Source organism: Pagrus pagrus, assembly GCF_965226575.1.
Source record: "Pagrus pagrus genome assembly, chromosome: 15".
Taxonomy (NCBI): domain Eukaryota; kingdom Metazoa; phylum Chordata; class Actinopteri; order Spariformes; family Sparidae; genus Pagrus; species Pagrus pagrus.
The window spans coordinates 13,557,413-13,570,105 of record NC_140199.1 but is presented as its reverse complement, the minus strand read 5'-3'; the positions used below and the strand labels follow the sequence as shown (position 1 = coordinate 13,570,105).

Genomic DNA, 12,693 nt, shown 5'->3' with positions numbered 1-12,693 from the left:
TCTGTTTAAGCCCCCCCTCCTGAATACCCAGTCTTCGCTGATTGGTCAGTTCACACATGCCTGACCCAGCACCGCTAACAAGAGAACAGCTGTGCTGAATCAATTCTTATGTGTAAAACTAGTCACTAGGCATAAATTATGCGAATATGTGACATGGAAAGCTAAACTATTGACGAGGCGTTTCTGGAGCAGTGTTTTCTGTGGGAGAGATGAGCTTCTGTTGGTGCAGACTTCAATGTTTTTAACTTTCAAGATCTTTTACATGCACAAGAGCATATAAAACACTGAAGGAAATGAAAAAAACTAAAAAGCATAATAGATCTCCCTTAAAGATGCGGTACAGGGCTGTACAGGAAATGGGAAAATATAATCTTTAAATGAACGTTTCTCATTAGTAAGAAGTTGAATGATGAAATGTACCTGACAACTAGTAATTTTACTGATGTCTGACGGAGGAGGCTGCAAACCAAACTACAGATATACACTGACTTCACCTGTTCACTCTCAGTTAAAGTGGAACAGCCAAAATATATGCTGCTTTAAAGTTTGAGGTCACTTAAAAATGTCCTAATTTTTGGAAGTAAAGCACTTTTTTCACTTAACATAAAATTATATTGATCAGAAATACAGTCTAGACATTATTAAATGACCATTTAAGCTGGAAAAAGCTGGCTTTTAATGGAATATCTGCAAAGATGTACAGTGGACCCATTTCAGCGTTCATCGCTTCCTGTGGTCCAATGGCACGATGTGTTAGCTAATCCAAGTTTGTCGTATTAAAAGGCTAATTGATCATTAGAAAGCCCTTGTGTAATGATGTCACCACAGCTGAAGACTGATTGGCCTTCCTTAGGATGGTTTAGTATCTGGAGCATCAGCATTTGTCGGTTTGATTATAGTCTCAAAATAGGCAGAAAGAAATAACTTTCTTCTGTAACTTGTCCGTCTATTCTTGTTCTCAGAATTGAAGGCTATTCTATGTGAGAGATTGCCAAGAAACTAAAGATCTCATACAACGGTGGGTACTACTCCTCTCAAGGAACAGCATACACTTGCTCTTACCAGAATAGAAAGAGAAGTGGGAGGCCTCGGTGCAAAACCGAGCACAAGACGACAAGTACATCCGAGTCTCTTCTCTGAGAAACAGACGCATCACAACTCCTCAACTGGCTTCATGGCTTCTCAACATCACTGCAATCAGTTTGTAAGATCTGAAAAATTCTTAGCATTGAGTAGTTGTAAAGCGGACTAAAAAGGCTTTTGAAGCAGGTACTTAAAAAAAAATACATTATTTTTCATGTAAATATCTTAAAGGTCGTTTCATAAATTTGCATGACTGAATTTGTGCTGTTTCAAAGATATTGTAATGAAGGGCCGGATAATATAAAAGTTTAATTTTTTATAATGAACAATAAAACAACATCAGTACTGGCCAAATTGTTATTTTAAACCTTGGCATCAGCCCAGAACTTCACTCAGTTTGTAATTTGTCGGATAGTTTTTCCACAAAAAAGTTCAATTATGTGGTTTAAAATTCCTCAAATTCCATCTCCTTGTTCTTCCTTCTTAAAAAATCCAAAATATGTAAATGTGCTAATATTTTGTTTTAAGATGTAGAACTAGTCGTGTCTTACTTGCTGCCAAAAGTCCTTTGAAGTTTCCACATCAAAACTAAACCAGTTGTGATGTCTGAAGATCATGTTTGTACAAACGTGTTTAATTCAGGTTTCAGAGAACAGAGAAACGTTTGCCCTTCAGCAGATGAATGTGAAAACAAACTGTACATACATCATTCTGCACAGTGAAGTAACAATAGGTCAACGTTTAAAGGCTAAAGGGACTCAAAAATTCTGTAAAATGTCTCTCTGCTGTGAAATTAAGACATCTGAGCAAAGGCAGGGTTATAAAATTCTCAACTTTAATCAGTTCAAAAAGTTCACAACAAATGTAACACCTTGAGAAGGGAAATTTGCCATTAGAGATTGGGTACTTATTTGGATTTATACATTCTTTTCCTAATTAAACTCGTTGGCATTTCATTTGCTCTCAGGACAAAAAGCCTTTTGTTTATTTGGACAGAACTCAAACAGGTACAAATGAAAAATGCAAAAATACAAAATTAAATGTAAACCCAGTTTTATTTTTCATTTTGCTCTAAAGGTAGTGTCTTGAAGCACTACTGCATGGTAAACAATCTAAATTAGTACAATTCAAAATCTTCAAAGCCTTCTGAGTTAAACAGGAGTTGTTATAAAGATGCAACCAACTAAGAACCCATAAATACCTCCGCCACTTCCTTAAAACATCCCATAATGAAGGCTCACAAATGAGCAACAATCCTCTTAGAGGAAAACAAAACGCTGATGTCGACTAGGCGACAGCACACACGCGCACACACCCACAACAAAAAGAAACAATAGAATAAAAGGAAAAAAATGTTCCCATGGTATTAAAGATGCTATACAATTGGGATGATATGCACATATTCAGTTCTGCTCTCCATGTAAAACCTTCTGCTGGCAGCAGCCAAACACTTGGTTTTTCAGGTGAAGCATAACTCATGAGCAACAGATGCTGATACACGAAGCAGCATCACTCGACCTTCATTCATTATCCGTTAGATTCACATTCTCCCACAATGCCGTGGGGCACCAAACAAGCGGTGCGTGCGCCTCTAAAAGACCACTTCCTGTCTGTCACACCACAGGTCTAGAAGCCTCTATGCCGACTTGACAGATATGCTGTTTTTCACAAAAACCCTGCTTGGACTGTATATATAATATATTTATATATAAACAAATATATGGGAGAAGGGAAGAACTGGGAAAAAGAACATGGGAGGCGGAGGGAACCGAACAAAAACAAGATGGTTAAGTTGTCCTAATCGTTACAACCTCATCATGCAGGTGTTGAGATGGGCCAACAAAACAGAAGCTCAGATTAACAGTTCTGGAAAGATATTACACAAAAAATCTCCATAAAAAACGCAGATTATGTAAAAAGGGCCACAGGGTGACGCGGTAATCATTTACACATTGTTGGCATTGTTTTGGTCAACAAACATCCAATGGGAAGGGCCGCTCTGCAGAGGGTGAGCGGCCTCCCATCTCACTCAAGTGCCTCTCTCTTGGGTTTTGTTGTGGTTGCTGTGGTTAGGGTTTATTTGTTTGTTTGTTTGTTTGTTTGTTTGGAGTACTGTACAGTTTGGTTGAGCTGCTGCTCAGTCACACATCTCCTCAGGGATCTCGTGAGGGTTGAGGATGCCCGGGACTGACATCTGGATCTTGTGTTTCTCCTCCTGGGCCTGACGAAGCGATGCCTCCCTCTCCTCCAGGAACAGGTCTGAGGTGTCCTCGCCTGCAAACTCCTTGAACAGCAGCAGAGAAGGAGGAAACACTGTGGTCAGCTGCCGTCAGGCTACATCTCCATCCATCCAGTATCTACTTATACTCCTGCAGGATCCTGACTAATGATTAACTTCATTATCAATTCATATTACATTTATTTGATTAGGCTCTTTTAGTCGAAACAATGTGAGAACTGTAAATGTCCCAAAGCTCCAGGTGACATCAAACTGTCTTTAACAGCCTGATAGCTGCAAACTGAACCTATCAGACCAGAAAACACTGAACACATCCTGTGTCTATCACCCACAGTTTGACAATAACAATAAGCTGGCACAGCGGCCACAAACCTCTCCTGTACTTAGAAAGACCTGGTCATGCAGGAAAATGTTATTTCTGGAAACAGCAGCTAAGCGGCTAACTATGTAGTCCCTGATAACCTCACACAGACAACAAACAAGTCGGAGCTATGCAGGACATTGCTGATAAGCTAAAGTTAACTGAGCAAACAAATACACACGGATAGACAACTTTAATGCATTTCATTAAATGAAACATTGGGGATGAAGCGAGACATACCCAAAACTCAGAGAGGAGCTCCTAGGCTGTATGAATGCCTCAGAATATATCCTTATATCCACATTACTGATGATTGTGACTGCAAAGTAACTAGTAACCGATGTAATCAAATGAATGTAGTGGAGTGGAAGTATAAAGTATCAGAAAATGTAAGAAGTCAAATTAAGTTCCTTAAAATGATGGTTATCAGTCTCCTTAAGTACAAAGTATCATCATCTGTGCTTAAAAAACAAACAAACACTATATTGGTCGATCCCTAATCGCGCTATAGAATATATAAAACCTCACATAGGTTAGGAGATTAAAAAAAATAATCTGGTTCCTCTATTCCAGTTCATTATCCTACAGTGGCTGACTGTATCAAAGGGACATATGAATGAGAAAACATGACTTGACCACTCTGACAGCCTCACCTTTATCTGGACGAGGAAGTCCCTTAGGTGCTCCTTGAAGGCAGGAATGTCCTGGTTTAAGCTGAACAGCCCGGTCACAAACACCTTCACCTGAGCACTGATACGAACAACAACAAAGCCACGATAAACAAATGTGGATTTTACTACGACGCAGATTGTGTTTGTGTTGATGTGTGTTGATACTCACTCTTGTAGGTGAGGGAAGGCAGTCTTGAGCAGGTTGGCCACGTATTCCTGGATGAACACCTGGTTGTTGGTGGGGCTGGCAGGGTTTAGCACTGTAGTGATCTTCCCCTCCTCCACCAGGTTGAACATGTAGGCCAGGATGGACGCGTGCATCGTCAGACCTGCAGGATACACAGCAACGTACACACCCTTTTATCATCATCTTCACCATCTTTCCAAGACGTTCTTATCGGTGTGTTCAGTAGATCTGGACGGCTCGGTGTCCCCGCAGCTCACAGTGTGTGAACTCACCAGCAGTATGTGATGTGTCGGTGACCACAGAGAAGATGTGTTGTAGGATATCACAGAAGTACGTCTGGTAGAAACTCTGAGCGGCTGCTTCCTCCTGGGCGACATTCTGCAGCAATGTGTACAGAATCTGCAGACCTGGATGAGCAGAAGCAGAAAGATGTTGCCTCTACGTGACTGGAGGGCAAGAAGCAGGATCTGACATGTAAAATTTCAGCGAGAGCTTCTCAGTATTGTTGAGGTTAAGTATCACAGTACACCTTCTAAACAAACGTGTTTTTTCTGTTTGAAGTTGATCCCCACCTGTGACTCACTCTGTCCTCATGACGAGATAAAACACAACACCCAGATTGTTTTACACCATTTAGTATTTATGCTCGAGGCGTTGTTGCTCAAAGTGAACATTAATAGATGTAGCAAAATGTGTGTGTGCGTGTTTATCAGCAGCCTTACCAGTGTCAGCCACATTCCTCATGGTGTGTTTGAAGGCCCAGATGATAGAATCCAGCACCAGTTTGAACTGGGCAGGGGGGATGGCGAGGAACGCGGGGAAGCAGTGAGAGTTTACAGCTTGCAGCAAGTAGAAGAAGTGCGTCCTGTGCTCTGGATACTCCTCAAAGTTCTAGTAGAACAAACATAATAGACAGTGTGTTTACTACTAATTCATACTGTAATTCAAGAGTTTGTCCAGGTCTGGTTGATACTCTCGTCTCACTTATTACGATGCGCTCAACGCAATTAAACAAACAACTTTAACAAGCAGAAGTGAGTCGTGTGGCAAGTGCTTGGCAGACTTCTTAAGCCCTGGGTTTTGTCTCTCCAGCTGAAACAACCTGCCAGTTAATCTGGTCCTAAAAAGACACTACAATTGCACAACAGTCTAAAATAAGATAGTTAGGCACAGTTAATGCTCATAGTGAAGATGATTTCTATCAGAAAGTATCAGGTATCTATGAAAGAAACCAATGCCCAGTCCCAATGCACCCCTTGAGTCTACCACTGACCCCTACTCTACGTAGGGGCATATTGGAAATGTCTGGTCTTATCTGTACATAACCGCCATCAACTGATGACGTATGAGGGTCGTGAAGGGTTGTCCCATTTAGTAGGGGGAGATGTCAACTCTACCCCACTACCCCTTGTTACTCTGTTCTGAGGGGCAAGGATGCACTCAAAAACAAATGGTAGGGCCAAAAATTGGAAATGGCATTGAGCCTAAAAATCATTTTAGGTTGGGGTACATTACAAAGGCTCTGCACCACTAGTCTGAGTCAGATATGGCCATCAAGTCTGACTGAACGGAGCATCATTCGATAAGTCGTCAGGCAAAGCAGGTAACCTACCCCGGGTCCGCAGCACATTATTTTACCCAGAGTCCCTTTATGGGTTAATCAGGCCCTGAATGGGTCATGTTTTTATTTTTAGTGCTGCTGTTCATTTCTTCAAACATGAAAAATGGAGCATGGGAAACTTTCTCTAAAGGCTTTCTGCAGGCTCAAACTAGTTTGCCTCCTGTTTTTCTGAACAAGCTGTTGAGAAACTTGACAGACTGCCATGTTTCAGCTGTAACCCATTTTTTCTGCAGTAGTTTTCCTTCGACCATTCATACAAATACGACAGAGCCAATGAAATAAACTGTAAGGATAAAATGCCCTCGCTTGGAGACTACAATATAAACATACATGAACCACAGCATATGAAAATACTGGGAAAATACATTTACAGGATACATCTTCCTCTAAGATGTAACTTGTTACATGTCATTAAAAGATTCTGTATGGTGTTGCACATGCTAATATATATTTTAAATAAATTTTATCTTGGCTTTCTACCAACAATGGCCCATCAGGTCAAAGTGCACAATCCAGCGCTGAGTGCAGTGAAAGCCGCATGATATAGATTGCTTATCAACGTGCAAATGAAACCTGCTAACTCATATGTTTGTGTTGTTGATTCAGCACCTGAGTCATCAACTTCTGTACTCAAAGTGTTTAGATTGTCACTGCAGCAGTCAAAGATCTGCCTTATGTCCATTATATTAGACAAATGCTAATGAATTTATTGCGATCGCTCTCTGTATCACATGTTTAGAGAAATGATCAAATAGCAATCCCCACAGATAAAACAGTCAACCAAACTGTGCGCAGCTGTTATTTATCGGATAACCAGTCCACTTAGAATGTAAGTGTGGTTGATCATAACTGTGCCTCACCTTGTTGATCATGTTCAGGGTGCACTCGAAGACGGCGTCAAAGATTTGGGGTATCTCACTGGTGATGTGTCCCCCCAGCTTGTTGACAATGGTTGCCATGGTGCTGAGGACCTCGGGCTCACGGGCAGCGGGGACATTACGCTGGTAGTCGATGAGGACGGCGTCCAGCAGCGGTGGAACAAAGTTCTCCCCTACCTGGAAAAGCAATGGGAGGGATCAGCAGGGATCAACACCCAACAGCAGAGGGGGAAAAAAACACAGCCAGCTGCTACAGAGACGGCACTTCCTGGAGGCGAAGTCTGACAGGTATATTACAAAAAGGTGTGCACATCTATGAGAAAAATGACTGGTACTTGCTGGCAGACGCGCTATGAATAATAATTGTTATGCAGATAAAAACACAGCTGAGGGCACAAACAGTAAAGTCTGCTACGATGAAATTAAATCTTTGTGTTTGATCTAAAAATACCAACTGGATGAGTTCTACTTTTCTACTGTCTACCATCGATTGCTACAGAGTGTGAGTATCTCCTGAGGACAGAAAAGAGTAAAAATATATCAAGTTTTTTTGTTCAAGACCACATTAACCTTTTCTTTAGTAAAGGTAAGTATAAAATGTAATTTTCTTTGCACTACAGTGGAATGTTCATCATCCCAAACAAGGGCCATTGTTCCTTCCGACAACTTCCAGAGGACTTCAGAGCGATTTCTCACCATCTGTGGGTCGTTTGATCGGCTGACCCAGCCGGAGATCAGTTTCAATGTCTCTCGTTTCACCGTTCTCATACTTCGGATCAAGGGCTGTTTTGTCACCATCTCACCTGCAACAGAAAGAGGAGACACACATTGAAGTTACAACGTGAAGAAAACGTTCTCACAGTCCGTCTAATAATGTATCGTCTTCTTGTGAAGAGCTTAACTAAAAGGCCTGAACGTTTGCAGACATGTTTGTGCATCACGATTCCTCTCGTTTGCTGCACGTCTGAGCTAAATTGCTGACCATAACACTTTAAGATGATGTTCGAATAGTGAGAGGAGATACTAAGCTACTGTTACTCTCCCTTTAAGACCATATCTCAGGTTGTACTAAGCTACACGTCACTGAGAAGGACTGCTTTATGCATTATTAGATTTACAGACTTTTTCTATCAAGGAAATTAATTTTCTTGATTTCTTATCAGATATTTAATTCACTGGGTTATCCCTAAATACCCATCCCTTCATGATCCACCACAGAAACACCATCACAACTGATATCACATAGAACTTAATAGAACTGCCCATTCCTACAGATAAGGATGCATTATCAGGCATGGTGAGTCTGGCTTCAATCACAATCAAATGTCTTGTTTCTGTTCTTTTGAAAAGCCATCTGCTTTGCCCTGTACCCTGTATTATCCATTTTATTCTATAAAAAGAAAGATCATAGTCAGGCTGAACAACACATCATCCTCAAAAAGGTTGGTTTAGCTGAACAGGACGGCTCCCTGCATGGATCACCATGTCTTTCTCGACCAGTGAATGTACAAAAATATCTGATACTTGATGATTACTGACAGACTTCATGGAGCACCTCTCATACTGTTTAAGCACAGAAACACTCAGAGATGAGTCACCAAAACAGGCGCGTGCAAGAAAAAAATTGAAAGGAAAAAAAAAAGACCTGGCTTACAAACAAAATGCCCTTACTGAATGACAAAATACTAAAAAAGCACAACATGATAGTTTTTGTTTGTAGCTTCATCTTTCATTTCCAAACACTTTCAACATGAAGTATTAACACATGGTACTGAAAGCAGTGGGGTATTTTTCAAACCTGGCAACACACTGAGGCCATGCTGGATTTACACAAAGGACTGCATGCCTAAACAACAATGAAGCGACACGTCTCTGCAGTGTACAGATCTGTACACAGGTTTTAACAACACAAACAGGTCCGCCACAAAAGAGCCTCAGCAGTGTTCAACTACAGTATAAACACGTTCATGTCCTACAGACACAGCAGATCATTTGTATGAGATGCTAAAGACATCAGACTGTCCTCATCTTTTCAGTGATGCTCCTCCAGAGTCTTCACCTGTCTGCTGCCTGTTCTTTGACATCAACTTCATTTCATCAATGTCACAGGTTATCGGCTAGCTCGCTATTATCACTATCATCAAGTGTGTGTAACAAGTGTCATGTATGTGACATCAGGTGTAAACAACAATGAGATAGCTCAACAGACATGTTATTGAGTCAGCTGTATGATTTAAACACACACCTCCCTTACCATTTGTCTGAATGGCAGCAGAGATGTTCTCGCTGAGGCACTTGTAGACGTTGAGCATGTCAAGGTAGATCCGTCCCAGCTGGATGACAAACGGGTGTCCCACAGCCTTACAGGCTCTGACGTTGGTCTTCAGGATGCTGCCCAGTTGTTTCACAGTCTCTGGGTCCTTCAAGATGTCCACGTTCTGAGGGAGCAGCAGAGTAGAGATTAACTCACTAATCTTGTTTATCTGTCACAGACATGTAGAATCTTATATTGGTTGGCATTTTTCAGTATTTGGTCATGTATTTAATCTCTTACCTTGGTGGCCTGCTGGATGATGCTGTCCCACACTTGATTGGGCAGCAGCATGTATTTTTCTATCAGGTGCTCCTGTACAGCCTGATCTGTCTGGGCCCCGATCATATAACCTACTGCCTCATAGAACGTGTGCACCTGGACACAACAAGAGAAACCGATTTCAATAAGAGTTCTGATAATACTGTGACTGAGATACATCTCGAAGAATCGATGGCAATGCCCATTAGAGTTCATGTACTGACCTGTTGAGGTTGAAGGTCACAGATGATGGTGTTGATGTTGTTGAGAATCTCGTCGATGAAGGGCATCACCTCTCCCACCTGCACCTGGATAAAATGGCGCCGGCACTTCTGGGCGATCTTGATGAAGGTGTCACAGGCCATGTCCTGAACACCATCGTGGGTCTCTGATGAAGAAGAGACATAGAGGGGATAAGTTCCATTAAAATTTACAAAATAATTTCAAACCACTGAATAACACTTTCCAAAACACAACCAATGCATGAAGTTAAAAAACGACCCTTATCTCTCACCATGCATGAACTCAAAGAGTTTGTTGACCACAGTTTTGAGGAACTTCCAGTGAGCTCTGAGAAAGCGTGGATACTGGCCAACAATATACATAATGTTGGAGGCTATGATGGCCTTGTTGTCCTTCCCTCTCTTCTGCTCGCACAGACCCAGCAGATCCTGAGACAAAAAAGACACATAACCTGGAGTCAGTGTTTTGTCGTCTATACAGTGGCTTGTAAATTCTTAAGCATCACAGTGGTATCAAAACCCGTTTGAATCAATAATTATACTTTTAGAGAAGTACGGTATATTCTGTAATTCTGAAAAGACATACCTTGATGACAGTGACCAGGAACCTCTTCTCGTCCTCCTCGTGCATAGCCCCGCTGATGGATCCGATGGCCCAGCACAGTGTGTTGAGGTTCTTCCAGGACCACTCGGTACCGTTCACCTGGTTGTGAAGCTTTTCTGTCATTATGCGCTCTGTGTCTGCATAGTCCAGATGAGTGAGGTACACTGCAGGATGACAGAGCAAAAAGTACATTAGTATTATCAGCATGTGTACAATATTTTTTAAACTTAAAGCCACAAGCAAAATAGTGGCAACATCTGAGGACCACAGCCATCCTTTGTAACACCAACTGAATCTGCAGCTATCAGGGCAAAGGGTTCAGAGTTCCCTGTGCTAAAAAGAACATCTATAGAAAGGATTTGTCCCTGTTGCCATAAAATACCTTAATCAGTAAGGGAAGCGAGCCTGCTACTTCAGCACACAACGCTTATTATCTTCTGACTCAGTCCTAAACACAGTCCAAGTCGCTCTTTTTAGTGTAGCCCCATTGCGTTTCTATGTTAATGTCTTCTATTGTGTCCCGTTTATGACTGTGCTATATTGTGATTTTAATGCATCTTTTTTTGCAAGTGCAAGCAAAGATACATCTCTGTTTTTTGTATGCAAAAGATAGACTATAAAGTGTCTTCTTTTCTGTCTCTCTGCAGTTGTAAACATTTTACCACTAGCTGGTGATTTACAGCTATTATAAGAGTCAGTATAATCTATAGCTGGAATAAACAATTACTTCTATTATTGATTGATCTATAAAATCAAAGCTTTCCCTACATCCATCCATAAAACTGCTTATCTTGTTTAGAGAGTATGAAGGAAACTGAAAAAAATGTTATGAATGAAAAAGATATTGGACAGTATAAATTAGAAGCTGTATAAAAATCATATCACTCCCATTTTTAAGACAATTCACAGAGTCGCTAGTAGATGTGGACATTGGTGCTCTTATTACTAAATCATACCCAGGGTTTCCCTCATGTTCTTGTAGAGGTTGATAGAATCGGTGTCCTTCATGAACTCTCTGACCACCTCTCCCTGGTCATTCTCCACCACCAACACCTCCTCTGGCTTCGCCATCCGACTTACCATCAGCAGACGCACCTGTCACGAGAGATAAACACCTGTCAACATGTACACACACATCCCAGAGCAGCAAGACTGCGCTGACACTTGCGTGCACACACACACACGTTGCTGTGCATCCTGTATGGGCATAAATGTTAGAGGATAATATACCAGGCTATACACACACACACATGCACGCACACACAGACTCCACACACTGTGATATAGAACTAAAAATATCACCACTGAGAAAAAAATTCATATGTTACTTTGCTTTACTAGCTGCTGCTTTCCAGTAACGTTGTACCTAGTAACTAATTTGTCAGCAGTTTAGCAGCCACCTGTTGCTCCACCAGTGCCAGCTGATTCTAGTATGACTGTAAGATAAGACTATAGGTTCCATAAACTGAAACACATTTGCATCCTTTAACATTTCGCTGCTGTGCCATCTTTAATTTGTCACTAAGTAATGCTTCAATCGGTTTACTACAGGCAAAAAGAGCTGTTTCAAAAAGTGTGGGGACGCTACATACAGTGCATGAAGAATAATAATTTATCTCATTTATTGAATGAGCCTTGAGAAGGGCAGCAACACCTGCATGACTATGGGCGTATAACATACAACTTGGGGGATTAGCTTACAGTATTCGGATGGGCTCTCATAATCTCATGTGTCTTTACTAAAAAGTATAAATAATATATAGTATATATAATCCTCTCACAGACCAGGTTTGATTAAATATGTATGTATGCATGTGTAAAGTTGTACTTGGACTTTTATATTTTTTGTTCCAACTTAAACTGAAAAAATCCAACACAATGCAATAATTAATCATATTGGATCATATTGAAACCAATCTGTGTGCAAATGCCAGGGAAAAAAAGGCTAGGGGTGCTTTAATTCTTAAAGTTGAGTTCAGAGTGATTGGAGTGTGTGTACCTTGGAGAGAACAGGAAGATAGAGCTGTCTGCGTGGTGGTACGTCAAAGTGCTGGTTGCCAGAGAGCAGGGGGGACGTGGACGTAGAGAAGGGACTCTCTCTGTAGAGCTCAGCAGCCAAATGGTTCCAATACTCCAGACAAATTTTAAAGATCTCAGTCTCTTCAACCTCTGACACCAGCAGCATGTAGTGGAGAGCCTGAAACAGGACCAACGGACCAGTTAGACCATGGCCGA

General features: G+C 41.3%; 1 protein-coding gene across 5 annotated transcripts in view; it reads right to left on the bottom strand.

The window, feature by feature from the left end:
* Positions 1-1,896: 1,896 nt before the first annotated feature.
* The window catches only part of xpo1b (exportin 1 b), a 28,648-nt gene continuing 17,851 nt past the window's right edge, over positions 1,897-12,693 (bottom strand). For 4 of the 5 annotated variants that reach the window (XM_084375086.1, XM_084375085.1, XM_084375083.1 and 1 more), the window contains 14 exons: positions 12,458-12,655; positions 11,415-11,553; positions 10,441-10,622; positions 10,127-10,283; positions 9,837-10,000; positions 9,595-9,729; positions 9,286-9,478; positions 7,737-7,843; positions 7,023-7,217; positions 5,264-5,432; positions 4,814-4,948; positions 4,524-4,683; positions 4,337-4,433; positions 1,897-3,367 (listed from right to left, as the gene is read on the bottom strand). In XM_084375086.1, coding sequence (XP_084231212.1) covers positions 3,221-3,367; positions 4,337-4,433; positions 4,524-4,683; positions 4,814-4,948; positions 5,264-5,432; positions 7,023-7,217; positions 7,737-7,843; positions 9,286-9,478; positions 9,595-9,729; positions 9,837-10,000; positions 10,127-10,283; positions 10,441-10,622; positions 11,415-11,553; positions 12,458-12,655 — 2,178 coding nt within the window. In that variant the 3' untranslated portion in view covers positions 1,897-3,220. The remainder of the gene's footprint in view (positions 3,368-4,336; positions 4,434-4,523; positions 4,684-4,813; positions 4,949-5,263; positions 5,433-7,022; positions 7,218-7,736; positions 7,844-9,285; positions 9,479-9,594; positions 9,730-9,836; positions 10,001-10,126; positions 10,284-10,440; positions 10,623-11,414; positions 11,554-12,457; positions 12,656-12,693) is intronic. The other variant, XM_084375084.1, reaches the window with a different exon arrangement.